General features: G+C 41.3%; 6 protein-coding genes across 7 annotated transcripts; 3 read left to right on the top strand and 3 right to left on the bottom strand.

The window, feature by feature from the left end:
• Positions 1-1,066: 1,066 nt before the first annotated feature.
• LOC101307475 lies at positions 1,067-2,404 on the bottom strand. The gene has a single exon (XM_004295252.1). The coding sequence runs from the start codon at positions 2,402-2,404 to the stop codon at positions 1,067-1,069; it is 1,338 nt and encodes a 445-aa protein (XP_004295300.1).
• A 4,598-nt stretch (positions 2,405-7,002) lies between these two features.
• Positions 7,003-9,294, bottom strand: LOC101307759. 2 transcript variants are annotated; one of them, XM_004293290.1, is made up of 5 exons: positions 8,725-9,294; positions 8,439-8,509; positions 8,060-8,342; positions 7,628-7,943; positions 7,003-7,533 (listed from the first exon to the last, which is right to left on the bottom strand). In XM_004293290.1, the coding sequence occupies exons 1-5, from the start codon at positions 9,115-9,117 to the stop codon at positions 7,400-7,402; spliced, it is 1,197 nt and encodes a 398-aa protein (XP_004293338.1). In that variant the 5' UTR covers positions 9,118-9,294; the 3' UTR covers positions 7,003-7,399. The 2 variants fall into 2 exon arrangements, with proteins under 2 accessions (XP_004293338.1, XP_004293337.1); XM_004293289.1 differs by having other exon boundaries at positions 8,060-8,509.
• A 1,028-nt stretch (positions 9,295-10,322) lies between these two features.
• Positions 10,323-13,504, top strand: LOC101307464 (ubiquinol oxidase 4, chloroplastic/chromoplastic-like). The gene is made up of 9 exons (XM_004293288.1): positions 10,323-10,649; positions 10,806-11,001; positions 11,262-11,355; positions 11,813-11,928; positions 12,082-12,190; positions 12,556-12,624; positions 12,745-12,816; positions 12,903-12,950; positions 13,162-13,504. The coding sequence occupies exons 1-9, from the start codon at positions 10,459-10,461 to the stop codon at positions 13,362-13,364; spliced, it is 1,098 nt and encodes a 365-aa protein (XP_004293336.1). The 5' UTR covers positions 10,323-10,458; the 3' UTR covers positions 13,365-13,504.
• A 917-nt stretch (positions 13,505-14,421) lies between these two features.
• LOC101307178 (E3 ubiquitin-protein ligase COP1-like) lies at positions 14,422-18,124 on the top strand. The gene is made up of 13 exons (XM_004293287.1): positions 14,422-14,750; positions 14,844-14,921; positions 15,017-15,172; positions 15,259-15,525; positions 15,726-15,865; positions 15,967-16,032; positions 16,196-16,274; positions 16,523-16,678; positions 16,756-16,854; positions 16,955-17,059; positions 17,239-17,418; positions 17,489-17,599; positions 17,685-18,124. The coding sequence occupies exons 1-13, from the start codon at positions 14,481-14,483 to the stop codon at positions 17,853-17,855; spliced, it is 1,878 nt and encodes a 625-aa protein (XP_004293335.1). The 5' UTR covers positions 14,422-14,480; the 3' UTR covers positions 17,856-18,124.
• Positions 18,125-20,136: 2,012 nt separating this feature from the next.
• LOC101306600 lies at positions 20,137-22,862 on the top strand. The gene has a single exon (XM_004293285.1). It carries the CDS (start codon positions 20,137-20,139, stop codon positions 22,450-22,452), a length of 2,316 nt encoding a protein of 771 aa, XP_004293333.1. The 3' UTR covers positions 22,453-22,862.
• Positions 22,863-22,928: 66 nt separating this feature from the next.
• On the bottom strand, positions 22,929-24,947 carry LOC101306888 (1-aminocyclopropane-1-carboxylate oxidase 2-like). Its single transcript, XM_004293286.1, has 4 exons — positions 24,777-24,947; positions 24,442-24,668; positions 24,016-24,349; positions 22,929-23,780 (listed from the first exon to the last, which is right to left on the bottom strand). The coding sequence occupies exons 1-4, from the start codon at positions 24,879-24,881 to the stop codon at positions 23,508-23,510; spliced, it is 939 nt and encodes a 312-aa protein (XP_004293334.1). The 5' UTR covers positions 24,882-24,947; the 3' UTR covers positions 22,929-23,507.
• Positions 24,948-25,626: the final 679 nt, after the last annotated feature.

Here is a 25,626-nt window from a genome sequence, read left to right as displayed (position 1 = left end):
TCTCGATTGGAGTTTTCGTGCTTGCCGCCTGTCCTCCGGGCGCACCCCCTCCTTCATGAACTTGATTATGGGGTCCATCCACGTAGGCTCTCTGGGTCTCGCTTCGAGCATGAATATCTCTGAGATGGTTTTACTGATGCTCGGTTTTCCTAGCACCTCAATCCTTGCCTTCTTTCTTCCTTTCCCGAGCCCTCCGATGGCTAGCCGGGCGAGGGGCATCTATATTACTGTTTTCCGTCCACGGGATTTGATAGCCACTCTCGGCCGATAATGTATATCAAATTCCCCCCAGCTCAATTGCCCATTTTACCAGCCTCCCACTGATCTCTAGCTTTTGCATGATCTGCCGCAGGGGGTGGTTGGTATAAAAGGTTATCGAGTGTGCCTGGAAATAGTGTCTGAGCTTTCTGGCGGTTACAATAAATGCTAAGGCTAATTTCTCGACATCCGGGTACCTGCTCTCAGTCGGTGTGAATCCTTTCCCGGCGTAAAATACCACATGCTCGACATCGGACTCTTTTCTTATTAGCACCGAGCTAACTGCCGTTTGCGATGCCGCAATATACAGGTAAAGCATCTCACCCGGGATTGGTTTTGACAAAACTGGTGCGGACGTGAGGTATGCATTTATCTATTTGAAAGCCTATTCTTGCTCGGGCCCCCATACTATCTCCTTACATCGCTGGTCTCTCAACAGCCGAAAAAAAGGGGGACACTTATATGTGAGTCGTGACACGAATCTGGCCAGGGCGACGATCTTCACGGCCAACAACTGCACCTCATTCCTTTCTTTGGGTCTTTCCATGTCCAAGATGGCTTGGATCTTTTCCGGGTTGGCTTCTATCCCCCTCCTGCTAATTATATGACCCATGAACTTCCCTTTGATCACATCGAATATGCATTTTTGAGGGTTCAGCCTCATCTCGTACCTCAGTATGACCTCAAAGACTTTCTCCAGATGCTCTACATGCTCCTCGGCCGTTAGACTTTTGACCAGCATGTCATCGACATATAGCCCTATAATTTTCCCGAGGTACTCGGCGAACATGACATTCATTAGCCGTTGTTAGGTGGCTCCCGCGTTCTTCAGTCCGAAAGCCATTATTTTATAGCAATATAGGCCCTTGTTGGTCGTGAAAGTCGTGTGCTCCTCATCCTTCGGTTCCATCTGGATCTGGTTATAGCCTGCATATGCATCCATAAAGCTCAACAATTCGAATCCGGACGTGGAGTCCACCAGTTGGTCTATGCGTGGGAGCGGGAAGCTATCCTTTGGGCATGCCCTGTTGAGATTCGAATAGTCCACGCGCATCCTCCATTGTCCTGTTGACTTCTTTAAAACCATGGCCACATTGGCCAGCCACTGGGGGTATCTAACCTCTCTTATGAACTTGATGTCCATCAATTTTTGCACTTCCCCCCTCATTGCTTCATACTTCTCCGGCTTAAACGTTCTTCGCTTTTGCCGCACGGGAGGGGATCCTTTCTGGATTCCTAGCTGGTGTGTTACGATTCCACATGATATCTCGGGCATGTGCCTATACGTCCAAGTGAATGCCCCACTGTTTCTCTTCAAGAAGTCTACCAGGGCCTCTTGCACACAGGGTGCCTGTCCCGTCCCGATGGTCACTTGTCGATCCGAGAACTCATCTGAGACTGATACCGCTTCCGTTTCTTCCGCTGATCCCAGACGCTCCTCATCTGAGTTGGTATCTTCTCTAGGATCTATGTAAGGATCCGAGGGGGATGCTGCGGCCTGGCTTGCCAACAGAACCTCTGACCTTTTCCTCTCGTTGTCTATCGCATAACAACTCCTTGCCGCCCTCTGATCTCCCCGGATCGTAATGATTCCCATTAGGGTTGGGAGCTTCATCATCAACATCTGACCGGCAACAAACGACTTTAGCTTCCATAAAGCGGGCCTTCCCAAGATCTCGTTGTAGGATGACTCACAATCCACAACGATAAATTCTATTGTAGCTCGGGCGACTCCCTCTCGGCCTTCCATGCTTACTCTAAAGCTGTCTGAACCGAGGGGATGAACAACATCACTCGAGAAGCTGATCAACGGCTCATGGTCTTGCATCAACTTGTTGCTTCCTCGATGCAGTCTTTTCCAGGCACTCCTAAATAACACCTTGACTGAGGCTCCCGTATTATCGAAGATCTTCTTCGTGATATAGTGATCGAGCTGCAACGTTACCAGGAACGGATCCTCGTGCGGCCTTATTCTCTCCTCTTCCTCTTCTAGGAAGGTAACGGACTTTCGACTGGTGGTTACCTGCTGATTATTACTGCTTCTGAAGGTGAAGACTTCCTGGCCATCCCTCAATCCCGTACACTGCTTTTTTGCCTTGTTGCTCCTATTATCTATACGGAACCTCCCATGGATGGTGTTGGTCATCACATATACTTCAATCGCCCCTACGTGCACATACTGCTGCAATTTTCCTTCTTTCACCCAGCTCTCTACCGCTCTTTTCAATTCTATGCAGTTGTTAATGTCATGGCTTGCCTCCCCGTGGTACGCAGATGCGGGAAATTTCCAGGCCGGGGGAGGCGGAATGACAGATTTATTCTCGTTTCATATCGCCTCATAAGTGGTGTTGAGCGCTGAGAAATGCTCTTTCCCTGCCGGCGCCGCTCTCGCGTACCCGGTATCCTGATAGGGCCCTTTTGTCTTCCCTTGCGCGTTATACTGCTTCCCTACCTTCCCCCCGCTCCTTTCCTTGTGCCTTTTTCTTGTCGAGTACGAGTTTGGTTCTCGTTCTCCCTTCCAGGTTCTAACCTCTTGGACCACTTGCACCGGGGATCCGTCGTCTCTCCCTTCGACCTTTTTGTCAAAGTTCCTGACTCTGGCTGTGGCTCCTTGCCAGTGGTTCACAAAAGCTTTCAATTCCTCTCCCCTATCTTGCTTTACTTTGAACAATTGGGCGGTGTTTTGCCCGTCCATCCGTAGAATGAACCTATTGACGAACCTGTCAGCCAGCTCCCGGAAGCAGTCGACCGAGTTCGACGGGAGCTTGTAAAACCAACTAAGCGCTTCCCCTATTAAGATTTCCTAGAACATGTTGCAGCATATTGCATCTGAGTATCCTTTAGCGTTCGTGTGAGACTTGAAACTATCAAGGAAAAGATGGGGGGTCACGATCCCCATTGTAGCTAAGTTTCAACGGCTTGGTTGTGTTTGGTCTGACGGACCGGGTGATCGCTCTTGTGAACGGTCCCCCCTTTCTTCAAAACTCGCGCAGGTTGGATTACGTGTACCCCTTCTCTCGTCATCCGAGATTCTGTCAGCTAAACTCGTCACGCTATCCCGGATAGCTCTTAGGGTTTCTTCCATCTCTCCTGGTCTTCTGACTTGGACTTCCGGGATTGGCTCGGGCAAGGGCGGTGGTCTCTCGTCCCGCATTTCATCCGGGAACAAGTTCGTCCCTATATGCACGGTCCTACGGTTCATTCCCACAGGAGCGCCCGTCTGCCGAGACGTGGTCGCCCGATCCAACGCCTCCCGATGCTCAACCCTTCAGGCTAGTGTACTCATGAGCGTGGCGTTATCATTTTCTAACCTACGCTTCGTCCTGGAGGCTGCCACTCGATCCCTGACACTTTGTTGCTCCAGTCGAGTGATTTGGGCCCTCATATCTTCCAACATCTCCGCTACCTCTTGGGGATTGAGATCTCGCGGCACATATTCTGGTGTTTCATCCCGCAGGGTACTCCCCGTGATTCTTGAACTTCCCCCTGCTGTTTCTGGGGTACTTCCGAGTATCACCTCCCTCTGCTCTTCCCGTCCTACATCCTGCTCAGTTAACTCAGTCATCAAGTCACGCTGGTTTTTTGTAAAGATTCCCACAGTCGGCGCCAAATGTTTCTGTACAATCCCGGATAGGGCTGCAGAAGCTGATGGTATGTATGTTGGATGATAAGCTATCCTCTCGTTGACCTGCGAACACAAGGATGACCGAGGGCTTCCGGTCTTTAATCCTCCGATGATTAAGTCAGTATCTGCTGGTTGAATGTAATTACTAGGGTAGTTAATGACACCTAACAAGCTGGTGGCTGGGTCATATTTATGGCCCAGAGTAGGTTCTCTTTACTTGAAAACCGATGTGGGACAACTGTCTTTACTGTTACTTCAAACACCCAGCTCCCTTATGCCTTCTGAAACCGTTCTCGGCTCAATGCTGTCACCGAGGTCGGGCCCGGCCCATCCTGTTGATGGGCGGGAACCTTAGGGCGGCCCCGATTGTGGTGGAATGCCTGCTGGTTTACAGGCTTGGGAGGTTGTTTTATGCACAATCGACTACACATTTATTGAGTTAACTGATTTAAAATAAAAACTAGGGTTGTTATAGTAAAAAACAAAATAATTAACAAAAAAATTAGATAAAGAGATAATTGTAAAAATCTACCTAATGAGTTATGACATATAACTGTATAATATAATTATAAAGTAAATTAAATTAACCATTTATACTTATTTTTATGTGATATTGTAGGGGGTGGGCATAAAACCCGAATGAAAAAAAAGACCGAACCGGACCGACCGGATCGGGCCGGGTTTTTTTACGGGCCCCTATTTATTTTCTGTCATTTCGGGCTGAGCCCAACTATACTCGAGCCGGTCCCGGGCCTCAAAAGCTGAAAATTTTTAAGCCCGGGTTATGTGGTATGTCACTTATTATAGTCTTTTATGAGCTAGTTTTCCAAGTCTACACTATAATTATAGGACTGAGCACATGTGATTATATATATTAAACCTAGATCTATTCACGTGCAGCCCTTCACTCCTTCACTTTTAGTTTCCCAGACTCTTTCATGGGTCTCCTTCTTCATTCCTTCACATCAGAAGCCACCACTTCACACCTGACACTTTCTGAACCTTTCTGGAGGACAAAGAAGAAGAAGAGATCAAGTCTTTCAAGTGAGCTATCAAGAAGAGGCCGTATGGGTTGTGGGTTATGTAAAAAGATTTAACCTTGTGTCTAGTTTCATCTGTCGGTTTTTTTTTTTTTTTTTTTACGAGATCATAGATGCCAAGATGGAGTTGAGATTTTGAGGCGTGTTTCTAATTTCTTTGTGCTCTAATTGGAGGATGGAACACACGTTTTATGCATACTCGTCTTTCATCTCAATTCTCAAGTGTTTAAGATTTCATCTCGTTCTTTGTTTCTCAGATCAAAAGTAGATCTGAATTTTTTGAATTCAATCAATAATATTTTCAAATGATTTGGTAATACAGTATGTAGTAATTATACAGAATTGGTTTTTTCTATTCAAGAACATGAGATTTTGTGGTCGAGCAGTGACGGTTGTGCAGGCGGTGGTGCGGTGAGTAGTGAGCCCGAAGGCCCGGCAGGACCAGTTGGTTTTAGGTCGGTCCGGGCTTTTGTCGGTTTCAAGGTTCATCGGAAGAGGGCCCGGCCCGTGTCGGCACTGACCGGTCCGGTCCCGGTCCCTGAAAATTTGATGCCGGTCTGGGACCGTGCCCAGTTATTTTATTTTCCCGTATAAATACACGGACAAGAGGCTAGTATAAAACCTCGAGCAAGCATAGTTGCGCTTGCGGAGGAGTCATTAGTCTTTCTATTTATTGGGCTGTAGGATGGCACAGCCATTTTGTTCTCGGAAAGTCCCGAATGAATTTGCCACCATGCTAAGCCCCAAACATCAACCAAACCCGAGAGCCCACTTTTTGAGTATGACAATGAGAGATGTCATCAAATAAAAATATCATATAGTCCGGTTCGTGTCGTGTAACATTGTCGTGGCTAAGGGTTAATCTGGTATTGCTGTGACTTGAAAAAAAAATAATCTGATTATATTCTACTGCGAAAATAATCAGCTGTAAATTATAATAATTTTGGGTTTGATAAATATTAGTTCTAAAATCGCTGTAAAGTCAAAATATATTAATTTCTAGTGTTTTTTTATATTTCTAAAAATAACATTTATGTTGCTTTTAAAAACTGTTGCGAGTGACCTGTAACTTTCAAAAAAGTTGTTTTTCTTTGATTTATCAAACACTATAAAATCTATAAGTTCAGATAAAAACTTATTATTTTAAAGCGAAGCTACACCAAACGAGGCCCAAGTTGTCTTTCAAATGAATGAATCACAGAGGTTTAAGCCCACATAAGTTAAATCTTTGGAAAATAAGAAAAAGTTGCCTAACCCACATTTTTTGGTGTGAAATCTCTCTTATATCTGAGAATAGTTAAGACTATGCCAACTCACTTCTATCTAGTACATATTGTAAAATTTAATTTTGAGATTCGTTTAGACTATTAACAATCCAAAAGGGATACCCAGGTAGGATCAAACTCTCAAATAGTAATAGTGCAAATAAGGAAGAATGCTCTTAGGTAGGATCAAAATCTCATATATAAATCTCTACATTTATGACGAGCCTTTATAAAAAACACAACATACCTTGGGTTTATTCATCTTACACCAAACCCAATATTATATCTCAAATTACAATTTCATCAACCTATTTGTTCCAATTCCAAAGGTTCTCTAGTATGAAGAAGAAAATGATGGCTTTCATTGGGTTGGTGATTACTGTCGTCGTCCTCAATGCATGTCCTGCAATCGGAGAGTGCTACAGTGAATTAGTCGAGCTGTTGCCTTGTGTGGGCCCTGGCACAAGGCAGCCCCAGAAACGTGTTGCTCAGGTATGCAGCACGTGGTTGCCGAAGCTGATACTACTGAGAAGCGCAGGAGTCTTTGCCAATGTTTGAAAGACAAAGCTGTTGGTGCTAGCGTTAAAGTCGACCCTGAAAAAATTAAGCACGCTATCGAGGCTTTTGGCGTAAAAATTCATATTCCTATTGATCCCAATGTCGACTGCAACACGTAATTACTCTCTCTCTCTCTCTGTAGCTCTCTCATTTTTGTTACATAACATGGATCCAGTTTATCTAAAGTTATTTTTTTGTGAAGTTATGTAAGTTTCATAACAATGGAACGGTTCCCCTTTTTTTNTTTTTTTTAACTTTTAATATGCGTGTGATTTGATATAGATCTACTTGTAGATATAAGATGTACAATACTTCAACTGATCATATGCTTTGCTGATATGATTTGCAGAATTCCGATCTTTTAAAGGGACCAAACATAAGTTGGATAAGAAGATTAGCTAGAAGATGATGCTTTATGATGCATGTATAATGAATTAGTATTCATCCTAGAACAAGAAATATATGAATAATAAGCATCATTTCTCTCCCGATTTTTTTCATGAAAAACTCATTTCTTGTCACATGCTGCAACAATCAATTGATTAACACACTGAAATTCAGTTGAGATCCCAAGCTCAAATTTTTCATCGCCTAACATCGCTAATCATATAATAGATCAAAGGCCTTCATATATCACACCTAACTAATGTGAATTAACGGAAAATTGTCTTGTTGAGCGTCCATAGAAGAAGAGCCAGCTGAATTCCAAAAATAGAGTGAAGCCATGTTCTGTCCACCATGGTCCCAAACACTGTAATCCCCGCTCTATTATGCTCCAAATATTTCACTGCAACAAGAAATAAATCGACCACTTCGCGATTTAGAACATGAATATAACAGTAATCTAAAGGGTGTAGAGGTAATGTGTCTTTGTTGCTAACCTAGAGCATGTCTCTTCTGGAATGAGATTGTGTTTCTGAAAACTGGCACCAACTTGCCATTGTCCAGATCGTCGTCTTCGTCCGCTTCTTCATCATCCGATTCCAAATCAGCACCGAAAGGAAACACGTGATGATCTAAGGAAACCTGAGGTATCATCGGAGTCTCGGTTTCTGCGTAATCAAAAGAGTGGATGTGGATTGTGGCACAGACATTCCACTTTGCAGCAAGCCCGGTAATTGACTGTGCTTTGTGTGTTAATTTGGTTGCACTCCGCAAGCATATGAATAGACTAGTAATAAGGCTTATAGAACATAACTGCACCATGACCAAAAGCAAAATAAAACCAATCAATCAATTAGTATATCTAAGATATATGGCTAAGCAAAAACGTTTATATAGAAGTGCTGCTCGATCAGTTGATTGACACTTACGGCGAGTTCTCCTGCCTCGAAGATATCAACATGAGCACTCGACCAGGTTACAGTGACAAGAGAGGCGAGCTGACTCGCAGTAACCATGATCAGAGAGATCAAGATGAACATTCGAAATCGATGGCTTATAACCCGAAGGGTCTTCCTGATCTTGTTGTGTTCCATCATTATGGTCTCCACCTCGGTATCCTTTTGAAAAATTTGTGCGAAACTTTCTAGTCTTATTATTTGACATCTGCACATAAGCTGGAACATAACACACACCAGGAAGAAAATCGTTGTCCTGTAAAGCCATGAACACAGTTGCAACAAGCATAGTATTGTGTCACTCAAATACATGTTACCATAGTATGGTAGTTCTGTTGCTCCTGAGACATACCACCATATTTTGTACACACACTCTGCAGCAAAACAGGGGAAGACAATGAAGCATAGGAGCTTCATTGAATTCTGCAATAGGGAATCATGGAATTAGAGCTCTAGTTTGATGCTTGTATAGAATGACCAATAATGAGTTCAATGAAACACTATTTAAAGGATCAATTGCATACTCGGATCAAGCAATTCCACACTTCGGACTAACACATACTTCACCTCACCCCATATAAATAGCAAGTATTTTTCTTTGTCACAGAACTAACAGATTACTTTGAAAACAAGCTTACATGAAATATTTGCTTATATTCTTGACGGACTTTCTCACTTGCATCACATAGCTTGTCAAGGAAGAGAAACCTCCTCGGACCGAATTTTCGAGTCCAGAAGGAGAGGCTGACGAAGGAGAGACCCGCGAACAAGGAAAGCGAAAGCTGAGAAACAACATGGTAAGGTCTGCTATGGTTGGCATCACAGCTCGGGCAGGAGAGAAGAAAGTTCGAGACTAGTGGTACACCGATGGCTAAGACGAAGAAGAGTGACCATGAAAGACCTGTCCTCCAGATACTAGACTGATCCACAAAGACCCATTCAAGCCACGGAATAAAGCTCTTAAACTCAAGTGCTTCATGGCCGGAGTTAGAATTTTGTTTTGGCAGAATAGGTTGCGTTTGATCTTCCATGGTTTTGTGCAAGCTTTCTTTGAAGTCTGAATATAAAGGAACGCAAATTGAACGAATAGACAAGAAAAACCATCTTACCCTAGATCTACCTGAATCAAGGTGCACAAGACAAGTGTTAAACAACTTTGAAAAAACAAATGTTTATGAAGTCTTTGATTCTTGATCATATGAATTATTGATGCTGCCAGATAACATGGTTTAGTTTGAGGAATTTGGATCCTTGTACACCTGTAAAAGGGTTCGAGGTTGATAGAGATCTACCACTTAAAAGGAACAAATGATCAAGGTGTCACAAAAAAAAATTGTCATTTGATGAGGCAAGCTAATTGACTATTTACACTTTAAATTAGACTTGCTTGCAGGACTGGACTCACTAATACATAATTTGCAAATATCAGTTCAAAATCACAATCACTACCCTTTCTGCCAAGAATGATCTAGAATTGTGTGTTACAATGAGTACAACACACTTAAAAAAAATGTTTGAAAATCAGCCTAACAGAGAGATTTAGCCTCACACTCGTTATGTAGATTATTTGATAAGTTTTACTACATCTCTACAACAATAAAACCAACAAGTCTGAAAATTCACCAAATTAAGAACTTTCATAATTATCTTTAGTGAGTCAACTGATTCAAAATAAAAACCAGGGTTGTTATAGTAAAAAGTAAAATAATTAACAAAAGAAATTAGATAAAGCGATAATTATGAAAAACTACTTGATGAGTTATGACATATAACTGTATAATACGATTATAAAGTAAATTAAATTAATCACTTATGCTTATTTTTATGTAATCGTGTATCCGTATAAATACACGAACAAAAGGCTAGTTCGAATAGAAAGAACGTAATATCTAAACCTCTCGCAAGCATAGCTGCGAGTTGCGAGTTGCGAGTTGCGAGGAGTTATTAGTCTTTCTATTTATTGGGCTGTAGGATGGCACAGCCATTTTGTTCTCGGAAAGTCCCGAATGAATTTGTCACCATGCTAAGCCCCAAACATCAACCAAACCCGAGAGCCCACTTTTTTGGGTATGACAATGAGAGATGTCATCAAATAAAAATATCATATAGTCCGGTTCGTGTCATGTAACCAAAAAGCCACCAAGCAAAACCGGCACATATGGCCACCCCCGAATTTATGCTCAACTTCATCCGCCCACTGTTCCAACCTCACAAGACGACGAACAATCCCCTCTAACACAAACAAGCCTCCATTTGGCGGTTGACACTTTCCACCCCATTAAACGAAAACCCAATTTCAATTTGGTCTCCATTTCTCAGTTTGAATTCTCATCTCTGCTTTGTGCTCTCTGGAAATAAACAACCGTTGAGAAATGGCAGCTGCGACTCTGTCTTCGACAGTGTTTGTAACCTCAGCTTCATGTTCTTCTTCTTCTTCTTCTTTGTATTCTTCGTATCTCAAACCAAGGACCTTGAAGGCTTCAGCTTTGACTTCCTCGTCATCTATTTGCTCTCTGAATGGTTTTCCTTGCAACCCCATCTCAGCTCGTCCATCATTTCACAGGTATTGAATCTTCACTGACTTTGATGTTGAAAAAGTTTGAATCTTTGAGGTACCCAATTTGTTAAAAGTTGCAGAAAGCTAGCATTTGTGCTTTGTGAGATGTATGAAGTGAGATTTTGATTGAAAGTTTTGGGCTTTTTTGGGAAATTGGTGTAGGAATTTGTATAGGGTACATGCAACTATTCTCCAAGATGAAGAAGAGAAAGTGGTGGTGGAGGAGTCCTTTGAGTTCAAGGCAACTACCTCTGATGAAGTGAAAGCCAGCAGTGGGGAGGCCTCTGAGAGTGAGCCTTCTAGTGATTTTGAGAAATGGGTTATCAAGGGTGAACAGTCCATCAACATTTTCCTAACGGTAAATCTCTACTCTTGTCCAATTGTTCTTTTTACAAATTAAATTGTAGCTATTATGTATGCTATCAGTTTGAAGCTATGTGGTCCGTTTTGTTGGCTTGAACAAGCGTAATTGATACGAGCAACCTAGTCTTTAAGATGTCATTTTTGTCAGTTTGTTATACTCTTGGATTAATAGACGCACTTGGGTAGATTAGGAGGTTATGTCTCTGGATGTGTTGATGGAGTTAGGTTGTAATTTTGTTCTGCTGATCGTTTCAGGATACAGTGATTAAGATACTTGATACTCTTTACCATGACCGTGATTATGCGAGGTTCTTTGTACTGGAAACTATTGCGAGGGTTCCTTACTTTGGTAAGTACTCCAGTTTTGTTTGTTTATATTTTTTCAGTTATCTGAAACGTATTTTGTGTTGTATGTATAAAACTTCCCTTTCAAATAAGAGGGTTAAAGTTCATGTACTTGAAGAGGAAGTTATATATACTAGTCATATGTACTGTGTAGGTAACTTTGTGCTAGTATGTCAGAAGACTCAAAACATGTAAAGCCAAGAAGTTATCACTACAGTTTGACAAGAGTATATCAATTCCCATTCACTTACTTCATTTAAGAGTTCCCTCTATCTATTCGAAACATGATTCATCTGAATAATGGAGGGCCTTTGTATTAGTATCATTTTGGTGGAGAGATAATTCATGAAAGTTTATGCTCACAGCTCCCATCTCCAACTGTTCATTTTATGTGTTTAGGAATAGCATTGCCTATTGTAAATTCTAGTTGACATGTGGGCTTCATTTTTAATTTATGCCAGCCTTTATGTCTGTTCTACACATGTATGAGAGTTTTGGCTGGTGGAGAAGAAGTGAGTATTTGAAAGTGCATTTTGCTGAGAGCTGGAATGAGATGCACCACTTGCTTATCATGGAAGTGAGGATCTTTCTTATTTTCTCAGTATATCAGCAGTTACATTACTTTTTATCCATTGCTTGAGTCATCATTACAATTTTCTGCTAGAATTATGTTAGCTTCATCTATTTACTTAGGTCCTGATTTAACAACAGCATGTGGATCTAAATGCAGGAATTGGGGGGAAATGCTTGGTGGTTTGATCGCTTTCTTGCTCAGCACATTGCAGTCTTCTATTACTTTATGACGGTTTTTATGTACATAATAAGCCCACGAATGGCCTGTAAGTATGAGCATCTAGTTTTTAATGTACTGTGCTTTCTTGGGTCTCAACATCCTGTTGGTTCATTTAACCTTAGTGATCATAACAACTTCCTCTCTCATCTGAGGGGGAAAAAAAGAACTTTTTTTATGAAGTATATGGGAAAACTTGTTCAAAAGATTGTATACTTTAATCAACCCAATCCAATTGTAATATGGAATACTTGCCGAGATTGGTTCTGCTGGTAGCCTTGGATGATGATAAAGTTGTTTCTTGGGTGTTTCTATGTTATGAATAAAAGGGCATTACAGAACAGGTAGCCAGAGAAATTAGCTTGCTATATCTAAATCTTTTTTAATGTATATTCTGTGGGATGACTATTGCAGATCACTTCTCTGAATGTGTAGAGGGCCATGCATTTTCAACCTACGACAAGTTTATCAAGGCTGAAGAAGGTATGATTTGAAGTTTGTCTGCACTAAGATGACATCAAAATATCTTTACGCATGTAAAATGCACTCTTTCTTAGCTCAAACACCACTTCATTTATATGCGTTCTTTTCTTTTAATCGCAGAGAATCTGAAAAAATTGCCTGCTCCTGAGGTTGCTGTAAAATACTACACTGGAAGTGACTTGTACTTGTTTGGTAAGTTTTTTCAATTTTTTTGTTTTGTTTCGGCATCCTGGAAGGCAATCTTATGTTTAAATATCTCTTAAATTTATTTTTTCCAGATGAATTTCAAACTTCCAGACCTCCCAATTCTCGAAGGCCGAAAATAGGTATGTTTCAAGTTTCAACACTCTGATTTTGTTGCGGCAATTCATAGATCAACTCATCTACATGCTATGAATTGGCTCATTTTTAAAAGTTTTGTTGGTTTATATCTGACATCATGTCTGATCTATACCACGCAACATCAATTTATATGATGGTATGACCATATATTGACCTATTCTGCATATTTCTTGCCAATTCCTGTTCGCATCTCAGAGAATTTGTATGATGTATTTCTGAACATAAGAGACGACGAGGCTGAGCACTGTAAGACGATGAAGGCCTGCCAGACTCACGGGAACCTCTCTTCTCCTCATTCACTCATAGAAGATGAGTCTACCTGTGTGGTTCCTGAAACAGATTGTGAAGGTATTGTAGATTGTTTAACAAAATCCGTTACGACGAAACCAGCAGAGTGAACCATTACAGACATACAACAGAAGAACAGGAAAATTAGCTAGAAGTTATAAATCATAGTAGTAGAGTTTTGTATACAGAAAGAATAATATAGATCCCACAGCTATCTTCCTTATTCAATGAAGCTTGCTCTCTCTTCCATCTTCACATGCATTGGTCGGACCGTCAGTTTCACATTGTCGCTGGGGCTTTCAGTTTTACTTATAGGGCTTATACCCCAGCGTCTTTCCGCTCTCGTACTTGTGGCTAGACAGAGCTTTCCTACGTTGCCACAATGTGTCTTCCATGTTAGTGTGTCAAATTGCAAACAACGTCCATCGATCAGTGATGAGTGAGTTTGTGGTCCACCAGTATTTATGCGAAGGATAGAAGCACTGCCTGTCGTTTTAATGAGCTCTGGTTGTAATCGACCTGCATTTGGTTTATGTAGCAACACTCATTCATTATCCTTAACGACGATAACAAAACTCGTTCAACTAGAAAATCACATGCTCATGTAGCTCTGTAGAAAGGAAAAAACCACCACAGTTGGTCGAGTTGTCCGGAACTCCCATGTTAGGCAACTCCCATGTTACTTGAGTACGAAATTAGCTTCACTCATTTAAGTTGTCAAGTCCTAATCTAGTTTTAGTGGTTAGGGAATGATTCTCTAATCAGATCTAACGGTAGAAAAATCGCGAACATGTCCGGAGGAAGAAAGTAGGACGGAAGTAGGTCTGGAAGAAGAGTAGGACGGAAGTAGGTCTTTCTTTTGTTGGGAAAGAAATGATCCTTCTTTTACCACGTACCTAAAGTGCTTCACTATTTCCCGAACCAGTGTTAGAGTAACATCGTGTTCAAAGCTCGCTGGTTCTACGACTTCTACCATCTTTCGAAAAAAATAAAAAGGAAGCACCGGTTTTACGTGGACCGTTATGGCCCTCACAAACTTTTCAAATCTCGCAAGCAACGACGATGACTTCTGTCGTGTCTGAGACTGACTGCTCAACTCCATCACTGCCTTCCTCTTCTTCTTCTGTAACCAACTTTTCCTTTAAAGTCTCAAATCTTGGTGATGTGTATGTACAACAGAAATATTTGATAGTGTGGAAATCCATTAGGAGTAAGGAGAGAATTGGATGGGCGGAGGAGCGATGGTGCCGACAGGGGTGAAGATGGAGCTAATGTCTGCTGACGAAACGGGGGCATTTGAGAAGGAGGCTCCGCCGGACAAGGATATGATGTGTCCGATATGCATTCAGGTGATAAGGGACGCGTTCCTCACTGCTTGTGGCCATAGCTTCTGCCACAGCTGCATCGTCACTCATCTCGGAATCAAGAGCGACTGTCCTTGCTGCGGTCAATACCTCACCCCAAACCTCATCTTCCCTAATTTCTTGCTCGACAAGGTTCGTCGAGAAACTCTAATTGGCTTGTTGCATTGCTTGGTTGAATGTGAGTTGGTCATGTGGATGTTGATCTTCAGTACTGTCTTGTTGCAGTTGTTGAGAAAATCGTCCGCGTATATGATAGAGAGGACCGGATCTCCGTTGGAGCATCTGCGCCGGAGATTGCATGAGGTCAGCAATGGCTAGTACTCATTTTGCATTGAAGAATTGTTTTTATGTTGTTGTGTAATTTTGAATGACTCGTCGTTTGGAAATTAATAAGACAGGGTTGCGATATGTCAATTAGAGAGGTGGAAGGGTTGTTGTCTCTTCTCGAAGAGAAGAAGAGGAAAATGGAGCTGCAAGAGTCCGAGTCGGGCATGGAGATCATGGTTGGGTTCTTGCATTCCCTTGGAAGGCAAAAGCTAGAGGAGCTCAATGAGGTAAGATTGAGACATGATTAATTTTTGTGTAATCAGTTTTTGGTTTGTAGACATTGATGATGATGATGTAAGATTTTCCTCGGCAGATACAAACTGATCTTGATTACATTAAGGAGGACCTGATTGCGGTGGAGAGACGTAGATTTGAACTATTCAGGCAACAACATGAGAGGTCATTGCAGAGTGATGACATTGTCTATAATGCGCAATATGTGCAAGCGCAGATGAGTTCTATCAATTTACATAGCAACAGGGCTGTTGTAAATGATGATGAAACTCCTACAAGGTCTATGCAGCCTATAAATCCACCAGGAGAACTGTCGACGGCAAGGAAAAGGCGTGTCCGTTCACAGGTTAGTAATCCTGCAAAGTGCATATATTAACAGCCTGGCCAATTGTTGAGGATGTATCAAGTTTCTTTCCAGAATTGGACCTTCTCCTTACTAGGCCAACGTAAAGGAGTTATGTACTTGAGATAGTCTACTAACTTGAGTTTCCGAGTCATTGGCCGGGGTTTTTCTTTTCTTGATGTCATCTCTTCATGTTGCAACAGTTCAACGACCTAGAAGAGTGTTACTTACAAAAGCGGCGAAATGGGAACAAACAAGGGGATTTAGATGCTATGGATATAGAAGATTATAATCCAGGCCTTGAAGACTTTTACGCTATGCTAAAGGGCTTTACAAAATACAGGTACAAGTTTCTGAAGTATCCGTTTTTAATTTTCTATTAGTTACCTGTCCTGCTATTGATACTTAAGTCACTTACACATTCTGTTTGGTTGCTTGAACCAGTCGATTGAGGGTCATTTCTGAACTGAGACAGGGTGATATTTTTCACTCTGCAAATATTGTGTCAAGGTGAGTTTATATGCCATTCCTTTTAACATGCCATTGACTCTAAAAAGTTGGAAATTTACTCGTGCACACAATCTTGAAAATAACTTCAGAAGAGATTCTCCTTTCATCAGCTGATTATGCTAAATTCTGTTGGTAATTGAGATTTCCATTATGTTTGCTACAGTATAGAATTTGATCGAGACGAGGAATTGTTTGCTACTGCTGGGGTTTCACGGTGCATCAAGGTTTTTGAGTTTTCCTCGGTAAGCGGCAATTTAATGCTTCAAAGTGCTACTGAATCAATCTATAAATTTTGCTAAAACTGTAAATTTTGTTTCCAGGGAAGATGTTAAGCCGTGTATCTGGTTATTATAACTGATGTCTCTCTTTGTTTAAAAGTTGTTGGGTTGTGGTGTAATTTGTGACAGATGCCCACCTTTGTGTTTCATATGTTGCTTTAATTTCTTCATATGAAAAGGATTTGCTGATGTTGCTTTCCAATCACATCCAGGTGATTAATGAACCTGAAGATATCCACTGTGCTGTCGAAGAGATATCCACACGATCCAAACTTAGTTGCTTGAGTTGGAACAAGTACGCTAAAAACCAAATTGCTAGTAGTGACTACGAGGGGATAGTAACAGTTTGGGATGTAAATACTCGTCAGGTAGTGAAACTTCCTCCTTTGCATAATACTGTAATATACATCCATCCGATTACTTAATTGACAATCTCCTCTTCCAGAGTGTGATGGAATATGAAGAACATGAAAAGCGAGCTTGGAGCGTCGATTTCTCAAGCACCGATCCGTCAATGCTTGTGTCTGGAAGTGATGACTGCAAGGTAACTAGAGCTTATGTCTTAGCAACTGACCAAAAACAGGAAGGTATTAGATTGCTCTATGTTCACAACTGTCTCAGCGTGTGCTTGCCTTGACAAACAGGTCAAAATTTGGTGCACAAATCAAGAAGAAAGTGCTTTGAACATCAACATGAAGGCAAACATTTGTTCTGTCAAGTATAATCCCGGATCCAGCTTTTTCGTTGCGGTATGTATCTGTTCTCAACATAGGCCTCGTTTCTCGAAATGAAAGCTTACGATCCTGCATACTATTTTACCATTTACTACGTGGGAACAATCTTAGCATTTAGGGTATTGATCAAGGACATATATAGCTGGTAAAACCCTCCTAGAAGCTTTGACTATTGAACGAACAACATTTTGCAGGTTGGTTCTGCAGATCATCACATTCATTATTATGACTTGAGAAATATCAGCCAACCACTGCATGTATTTAGCGGGCATAGGAAAGCTGTTTCGTACGTGAAATTCTTGTCTAACACTGAACTTGCTTCTGCATCGACTGACAGCACATTGCGATTGTGGGATGTAAAGAAGAACTTGCCGGTGAGTCATCATGTTTCCGAGTTACGGCACTATAGTTTGATTCTCGTAGTTGTAACTTGGTTTCCCACAGTTATGCACGTACAGAGGTCACATGAATGAGAAGAACTTTGTAGGCCTCGCAGTGAGTAATGACTACATTGCTTGCGGCAGCGAGACCAATGAAGTGTTCGTTTATCACAAGGTTGGGAAAACAAACTACATACCACCCACATTTCCCATATCTGTAATCCAGTTTATCATAGTAATTGATTTGGTGTTACTTGCAGGGTATCCCAAAACCTATGGCTTGGCATAAATTTGTCTCTTCGGATTTAAACTACGAAGACGATGGTGCAGGATCATACTTCATCAGTGCTGTGTGTTGGAAGAGGGACAGTCCAATGATACTGTCAGCAAACAGTCAAGGAACAGTTAAAGTTCTTGTCCTTGCAGCCTGAGCAGCAACTCAACACAGGAAGCATTATCAGCACTCTCAAATCAAAGATTTTTATAGATTTTATAGAAATTTAAGACTTTTATGACATATTTACCCAGAGTGCTTCTTTGTTATAGAAAATGGATGAAACTAAATCTCAGTTGAATCCGTTAATGTCATATGATGTAGCTTCACCAAGGGGTTCTCCCTTTTCAGGCTCTCAGTTAGACTACACCTCCAAAACCCTAAACCGAATTGAATCATCGTTGGTTTCATTTTAATCGAAAGAAGAAAAAAGAAAAAAAATTCATTCTTTTTGTCAAGTCCAAGGCTCAGAGTATAAGACAGCTCTCTCTATCACGAATTTTCTGAAGCAGAACTGGCATAAAGCTGAAAAATTGATCATCACAGCCAACATTTTCATCAAAAGACCCAAACTTATAAATATAAATTTCAAAACCAGAATAACAAAAAGAAGAGTGCATCAGTGAATATAAATATCCACAAGGAGAAAACACTCCAATCGGTTCAAAGTGAAGAAATTTAATCAAACATCATTTGCACTCTGTTCTTTCTCACCCATCAAAATACAACAACAACATAAAATACCTAATTTGATAGAAAATTTAGACGAGAAACAATCAGATCGCCTAACTAGCAACGACGACTGAAACGATGACGCGCCCTTTCGCTATGCCTCCATGTTCTTCCAAGCTAAGAGACACCCAATTTGTCCCTCATTGATTTACAGAACGGAGGTATTGAGATGGGATTCCGTATTCAAAACAGAGTAAAACAGTTTGATGTAATTGAAAAATAAAGACGAAATCTTTTTAAAACCAGAACAGAGCAAAAACAGAGAGAACTAAGGGAAGTAGGAAGAGAGGAGGCGCAGTAGCACAATTTCGATGAAGTGTGCAGAATGATGGGAATTTATAGGAGTCGACAAGCCCTATGTGTTCCCTATTTGAATTACCAAAGTAACCTTTAACGGTACTGCTATATGGGCCGTTATTGTACCCGCCCGAATTTATCTTTTGGCGGGAGTACCAGCCCAATGTTTTAGGGTTTTTAGCTTAGCGTGTACAAGGCCCAGTCCTCTTGTATTTTTTTTTTTTTTTTTTTTTGGGGTTACAAAGGGTGCTAAAAGGCACAAAGAGCCTAAATGCTAAAACATGTAGGCACAAAGAGAAAATGTCATCAAGAAAAGCATCAGCAGCATGAGCAGGAGGACTATCAAAGCAAACGAAACCAAACTCATGAGAAATTCTGCATTTAGCTAAAGAATCAACAGTGACATTGCATTCTCTGAAGATGTGGAGCAGTTTAGCATCATCCATCTTGTTCATCAAGCTACAACAACCATGGAGGAGAGATCCCAGGGGATGAATATCAAAATTGGAATTGTTCATCAGTTGAACTAAAACGGCAGAGTCAGATTCAATCACCAAGTTTTTGATATGTAAATTAACATCAAGCTTTAAACCATGAGAATGACCCTAGGCTTCTGCATCCAATATTTCACCGACTCCAAGATTAATTTGAAAACCAATAATCCAGTCCCCATACATAACACTGACAAATGTGATATACGTGATATGAAGAAAGGAATGTGATTAACGTGATATAAACAAAGCAGTATGTACATGCTACATGAGCTAACTGATCATAAATTTAATTATCTCTTAGGTTTCATTTAAAATTAAATGACGTACGCGTATAATTGAAACGCAAATCATCACTTACATTTTCACACTAATCTATATTTAAAGATTTTTTTATTTTTTTAGAATGAATCTATATCTATAGAGATTGCTGTAAAAGAAAGTAAGATTTTGGAAAGGATTAAAATGTTTTTAAAGTTAAAAAACCCTGGCCTGCTTACTCGACGTGCTGAATATCCAAATCCAATAGAAAGGGTCAAGCCCTAAAAGTCAAACCAAATGTCACACAGATCGACGGTGAGAAATGATCCAATCACAAAGGTCCCACCTCAGTTTATTAAACCCAGACGGAATCCATCCCACTATCTAGGGTTTGAGCCCAAGACACTATCCAAGGGTTTTATCTCCCCCCTCCCTCCGTCGCTGTGTTCCCAAATCTCCATTTCCAATTCTGCAGGCTCCGAAAGCCCATCATTCAGAATCGGAGCCTTCATTTTCGAGATTGGTAAGTACCCACTTCTGTTTACCTCAATTCTCATTCAACACTGTCCAAAGCTCGGTGCTTTAGTTATCTGATTCCTCAATTTTTGAGCTAGATAGATTGTGTATATATACGGGTGTGAGTGACTTTGTGTTTATATGGGGAAATCCGGGGGTAGGAAGAAGAAGGGAGGTTCGAATCAAGTTTCTAATGATAGCAATTCGAATTCAGTTCCTAATGGTACTGTTGATTTGGACTCTTCAATCTTTCTGAAACGAGCCCATGAGCTTAAAGAGGAAGGGAACAAGAGGTTTCAGAGTAAGGACTATGTGGGTGCTCTTGAGCAGTATGATAATGCTCTTAAGCTCACTCCCAAGAACCACCTCGATAGGGCTATTTTTCATAGCAACCGGGCGGCTTGCTTGATGCAAATGAAGCCTATTGATTACGAAACTGTGATTGCCGAGTGCTCCATGGCGATTCAGGTTCAGCCCCGGTTTGTCCGGGCTCTTCTGAGGAGGGCCCGGGCTTATGAGGCTATAGGGAAGCATGAAATGGCGATGCAGGATGTTCAGGTGTTGTTGGCGGCTGACCCGAATCACCGGGATGCTCTGGAGATTGCTCAGCGGGTCAGGACGGCTCTCGGGCCTCGTCAGGAGGCTCAGCAGGACCTCCAGAGCCGCCCGTCCCCTGCTGCTCTCGGTGCTTCTGCAGTTCGTGGCGCTCCGATTGGGGGTTTGGGGCCGTGTTTGCCTGCTCGGCCTGTACCAAAGAAGGGTGCTGCTTCTGCTGGGGGTTCTGTTTTACCTTCAGTCAATAAGTCAGAGAAGCAACAGACGGTTTCGCCTGCTGAGAATGGACCAGAGGCTAAAACCCAGTTCCCGAAGCTTGTATTGAAGCCTTCCAATGGTACTTCGAGATCTTCTAACCCAAGTAAGGATAACCAGAAGGAGCTATCATCTTTGTCGTCAGCTACATTGCCTGTTCATGGGCAGCGTGCAGAGGCTGCAATTCGGTGGAGACCATTGAAGCTTGTGTATGATCATGACATAAGGCTTTCCCAAATGCCTGTGAACTGCAATTTCAGAGTATTGAGAGAAACTGTAACAAAACGCTTTCCGTCATCAAAGTCAGTTTTGATCAAGTATAAGGATAGTGATGGTGATTTGGTGACTATAACCTCTACCCCTGAACTCAGGTTGGCTGAATTGTCTGCAGACAGGGTTATTACAGAAGATCCGGAAGATAAGGAAGAAACAATTGGGATGTTAAGATTGCATATTGTGGAGGTAAGCCCTGAGCAGGAGCCACCTTTGTTGGAAGAAGAGGAGGAGAAACCTGTTGAAAGTGAAGGTATCAAAGAAGATGAGAGTGGTTCTCATTCATCACTTGGCGAATCTGTCTTGGAAGCTGCTGATGATGAAATTGATAAGACAGAGAAAGAAGCTCCGAAAGAGAAACCAGGAGCTGGAGAAGATCCTGAGTGCAAGGAACTAGAGATGGATGATTGGTTGTTTGAGTTTTCTCAGCTATTCCGCAGCCATGTTGGTATTGATCCAGATGCTCATATTGACTTGCATGAGCTGGGAATGGAGCTTTGCTCGGAAGCTCTTGAGGAGGCGGTAACTAGTGAAGAAGCTCAGAGTCTATTTGACAAGGCTGCCTCAAAGTTTCAGGAGGTGGCTGCATTGGCTTTCTTTAATTGGGGAAATGTTTATATGTGTGCGGCAAGGAAGCGAATTCCCTTAGATGAGACTGCTGGAAAGGATGTAGTGGCAACACAGCTTCAAACTGCTTATGACTGGGTCAAGGATAAGTATTCGTTGGCCAGAGAGAAGTATGAGGAGGCACTCTCGATCAAGCCTGATTTTTATGAAGGTTTGCTAGCATTGGGGCAGCAGCAGTTTGAAATGGCGAAACTTCATTGGTCATTTGCACTTGCTAAGAAAATAGATCTCTCAACATGTGATTCTACAGAAATGCTGAAGCTATTTGACAGCGCAGAGGAGAAGATGAAAGTAGCAACTGATATGTGGGAGAAGCTGGAGGAGCAGAGAGCAAAAGAGCTAAAGGATCCAACTCCAAACAAGAAGGAAGAAATGCTGAAAAGAAGGAAAAAACAAGGAAGCGGAAATGAAGGTGAGTCATCAGGAGCAACTGAGTTGACTGCAGATGAAGCAGCAGAACAGGCAGCTGTTATGAGATCACAGATCCATCTCTTCTGGGGTAACATGCTTTTTGAGCGATCCCAGGTTGAATGCAAGTTAGGGTTGGATGGTTGGGAGAAAAACTTGGATGCTGCTGTGGAGCGCTTTAAGCTTGCTGGAGCTTCTGAGGCTGACATTGCAATGGTTCTGAAGAATCATTGCTCAAAGGTCGATGTTGTAGAGGAAAATGAAAAAACTGTTCAGAATCTAGAAGGTACCGTGTCTGGTGAAGCAACAGAGAACAGTGAGACTGTTGCAGAGAAGTGAGATATTATTTATTGAATGGTGGCTTCTGGGTTAAATCTTCATAAGGTGCTCATTGACCATGAGAATAAACTGGTGGAGACAGGAAGGTGCTTGTTTTTCTTCACCAAATGGTGGAACTCTGGAATTCCTTTTACTCGGTTTTGAAGATTGAAGGTGCAGCTGATCTTGTGTGTACTCGAAAGATTTTGGGCAACGTTCTTATGGTAAAGATGACATTTTCTAAACAGTTTTTGCAGTGCTGATGAGTTAAAAGTGTCAAATTTATGTGCGTAGGGTCTGATTTTAGCTTTCCTGCTCCTATTTAGTGCAGTGCCGTTTGTAATTGCAATCTTTATCTTTGATAAAGGTGACATTTTCTAAAATCAATTTTCTCAATACTGATAAGTGTTCAAGTCTCAACTTTGCCTGAGATCTGATATTAGCTTGCTGCTCCTATTCTCTGATGTCTGGTTGCTCTATTTCACATTCTTTTTTGTATTGTTACTGTTGAATATTCATTGATAAAGAATCTCCGAACATGGATTGTCCTTGTTAGAATGTTGGATTATATGATATAATTAACCAGATAAACATGGATTGTCCTTGTTAGAATGTTGGATTTTATGATATAATTAACCAGATAGAATGAGAATCTACAATGTTAATTACAGTACCTCTTGAAAATCCAATACAATGAGAACTCTCAAGAACATGGGTCTTTGATAATTATTTGTACATATAATTCTCTATTATAAAAACAGTTACCAGATTACACATTGCTTGGTCACTTTTTACGATAGTACATCATAAACATTGATACTGATGTTATTCACCAGAAAATCCCAACTCTCACACTAGCTTATAGGCTCTACATTAATTTCAACTCTAAATTCCCACCAGAAGAGGAAATTCAGGTAGATAAAAACCAAATTCCTTATTACAATAACTACAGGCAGACCAACACACAAAGCTGCTGCAACATTACTAAGTACACACAGACAAACTAACACACACACACACACAAAGCTGTTATTACAATACTAACTACACAGAGCCCAATAGACTGTTTTCAGGGTTCAAACAATCGCAATGGATTCCATGGCCTTCATGGCTTCAAACCTTGGCTCCTTGGCTTGAAATTTGAGGCCTGCATAGAGCTTCATGTAGTCATCAAACACGAATTTTGGATAAGTTGGGCATTCCTCGGTTTGTTTTTCAAGCATTGCCGGTGCTGGACAGATAACAGCATCGTCGCCGGGGTTGTAGAATGAGGCTATGGACATTCTGTTTCCATCAGGTTGCACTAACACACGGTGCATCACACTCTTGTACTTGCCGTTAGTGATCACCTGAATTTCATTTATAGGACAAAAAAAAAGAAAAAAGAAAAAAAGAAGAATACCAAAATGAGGTTTAGAATGAAAGAGCAGATTGTTGCAGGCTGACAGTAAAACTCAAAATTCATATGAGAGCACATATATGTATCTACCTTATTTTCTTTTTCTGAGATTCAAAAACACAATATACAATTCAAAAGTATGAACTTACAAATAATAATGCTAAGTGTGTAGCGGGTATCTATACCTCAAGTTGGTCACCTAAGTTGATGACAATGGAGTGGTGCATTGGAGGTACATCAATCCATTGCCCATCCTTGAGCAGCTGGAGGCCGCTGACCTTATCATCTTGGAACAGCAGGATGACGCCTCCGGCATCGGTGTGGGCCCGGAGTCCCTTGACCAGGTCCGGTTTGGGGCATGGAGGGTAGTTGCTCACCTTGGTACCAAAATTTGGTCCCTTGGATCCATAGAAAGCCTTCTTCAGGTAACCCTTCTCCAGCCCCAGATTCTCACACAACAAGTCCAGTAGTTGCTCAGCCAGCTTCTCTAGTTCCACTGCAAATTCCTTCATGGCCTCCCTGAAGTCCATAAGATTTAAACTAATCAGTATGCAAGTATGCATGCTATATGATATGGAAATTATCATGTCTGATCTGTGATGAAGTGTAACCTGTAATCTTCGTCGAGATCGGGGACTTGGGAAATGTTGGAGAAGGGGAGATGGCGCAAGAAGAAGGTGCTTTCCCAGTCCAAATCTTCGATTTCAGAGTTGACAGCTTCGAGACCTTTGCTTGCCACCATTTCCTTGAACCTTTGCTCCATGCACTTTCTGTAGTGCTCCTTTGTGAGCTTCTCCACCTTGTCCATCAACTCATGGGATATCCCATGGTTCATCAACTTCATATATACACATATATACACATGTTAAGGAGTTGGTTATGAATACATACATACACAACATAACAATTTAGAACATAAAATAGGATCTCCAGGTTATATCATTACCTCAAAGAAACCCCAGTTCTCACAAGCATCGTTTATCTTCTCCATAGTTGCCGCTCTCTTTTCACCGTTGAGTTGCTCCATGTTAACAACCGGGAAGTTCTCCATTTCGATCTGTCTTGCTTTCCTTCTTTGATGTCTCTCTGTCTCGATCTTACAATCTTCTCTAATAACTTTTCTTTCACATGTAATTGAGTTGAGACTTGGGAGTTCTAGCTAGCAATGCTCCAATTTATAGGCGTTTTGGAGTGGCACACTGTAATTACTTGATATTTTTTCAAGTTAAGAATCTTTAAATTAACAATTCTTTACTTGCTTGACGTGACACGAAGTAACGTCCACCCTTAAACCTACTAGCTACAAACTGGTGAGAGTTTGTTTTTGAACTCTAGACATCGGGTAACATATACTAGACAGCTCGACTAATTTTACAGGTTACCACACTAGGTGGCTGTACCAGTAGAAATTTATAAATAACAAAAGCAAGTAACATTTTGTACTTATGAAATGGATGCCAGAATACACCATAATCTTGTTATTTAGGATGAATATGTAGGGAAAGCAACCTAATATCATTTTGTCGATGTCAATTATCAGCAAACCATTTTTTGAATCATTATCAGCAGACGGTAAAGCCCGGAAATAGGGAAGTATTCGTGGTGAATGTTTTAGAAAGCATGACAGAAACAAAGCAAATTAGCATTTTACCTTGTGCCAATAATTTGTACCGTATTCTTTTTGCATGAAAAACAAAAGCCAAGGCATGCCACAAAAGCTAACATCGATTGATCATCATGATCCTCAACTAGCCAAACGTACGAAATGGCAGAAGTTTTTTGTTTTTCTACATTGG

Source organism: Fragaria vesca, linkage group LG3 (assembly GCF_000184155.1).
Source record: "Fragaria vesca subsp. vesca linkage group LG3, FraVesHawaii_1.0, whole genome shotgun sequence".
Classification (NCBI taxonomy): domain Eukaryota; kingdom Viridiplantae; phylum Streptophyta; class Magnoliopsida; order Rosales; family Rosaceae; genus Fragaria; species Fragaria vesca.
This window is presented reverse-complemented; position numbering and strand designations above follow the sequence as displayed.

Bases quoted from the DNA above. Each gene is read 5' to 3' on its own strand.
- LOC101306600 (XM_004293285.1), top strand. From the start codon at position 20,137: ATGGGGAAATCCGGGGGTAGGAAGAAGAAGGGAGGTTCGAATCAAGTT.
- LOC101307178 (XM_004293287.1), top strand. From the start codon at position 14,481: ATGGGCGGAGGAGCGATGGTGCCGACAGGGGTGAAGATGGAGCTAATG. The intron at 15,526-15,725 runs GTTAGTAATCCT...ATGTTGCAACAG, and splicing joins AAAGGCGTGTCCGTTCACAG to TTCAACGACCTAGAAGAGTG. The intron at 17,600-17,684 runs GTTGGGAAAACA...TGTTACTTGCAG, and splicing joins AAGTGTTCGTTTATCACAAG to GGTATCCCAAAACCTATGGC.
- LOC101307759 (XM_004293289.1), bottom strand. From the start codon at position 9,117: ATGGAAGATCAAACGCAACCTATTCTGCCAAAACAAAATTCTAACTCC. The intron at 8,510-8,724 runs GTAAGCTTGTTT...TCCCTATTGCAG, and splicing joins AATATAAGCAAATATTTCAT to AATTCAATGAAGCTCCTATG. The intron at 7,534-7,627 runs GTTAGCAACAAA...TTCTTGTTGCAG, and splicing joins CCAGAAGAGACATGCTCTAG to TGAAATATTTGGAGCATAAT.
- LOC101307464 (XM_004293288.1), top strand. From the start codon at position 10,459: ATGGCAGCTGCGACTCTGTCTTCGACAGTGTTTGTAACCTCAGCTTCA. The intron at 11,929-12,081 runs GTGAGGATCTTT...ATCTAAATGCAG, and splicing joins ACCACTTGCTTATCATGGAA to GAATTGGGGGGAAATGCTTG. The intron at 12,625-12,744 runs GTATGATTTGAA...TTTTAATCGCAG, and splicing joins GTTTATCAAGGCTGAAGAAG to AGAATCTGAAAAAATTGCCT.
- LOC101307475 (XM_004295252.1), bottom strand. From the start codon at position 2,404: ATGACCAACACCATCCATGGGAGGTTCCGTATAGATAATAGGAGCAAC.
- LOC101306888 (XM_004293286.1), bottom strand. From the start codon at position 24,881: ATGGAGAACTTCCCGGTTGTTAACATGGAGCAACTCAACGGTGAAAAG. The intron at 24,669-24,776 runs GTAATGATATAA...GTATATATGAAG, and splicing joins AGAACTGGGGTTTCTTTGAG to TTGATGAACCATGGGATATC. The intron at 23,781-24,015 runs GTATAGATACCC...AATGAAATTCAG, and splicing joins ACTTAGGTGACCAACTTGAG to GTGATCACTAACGGCAAGTA.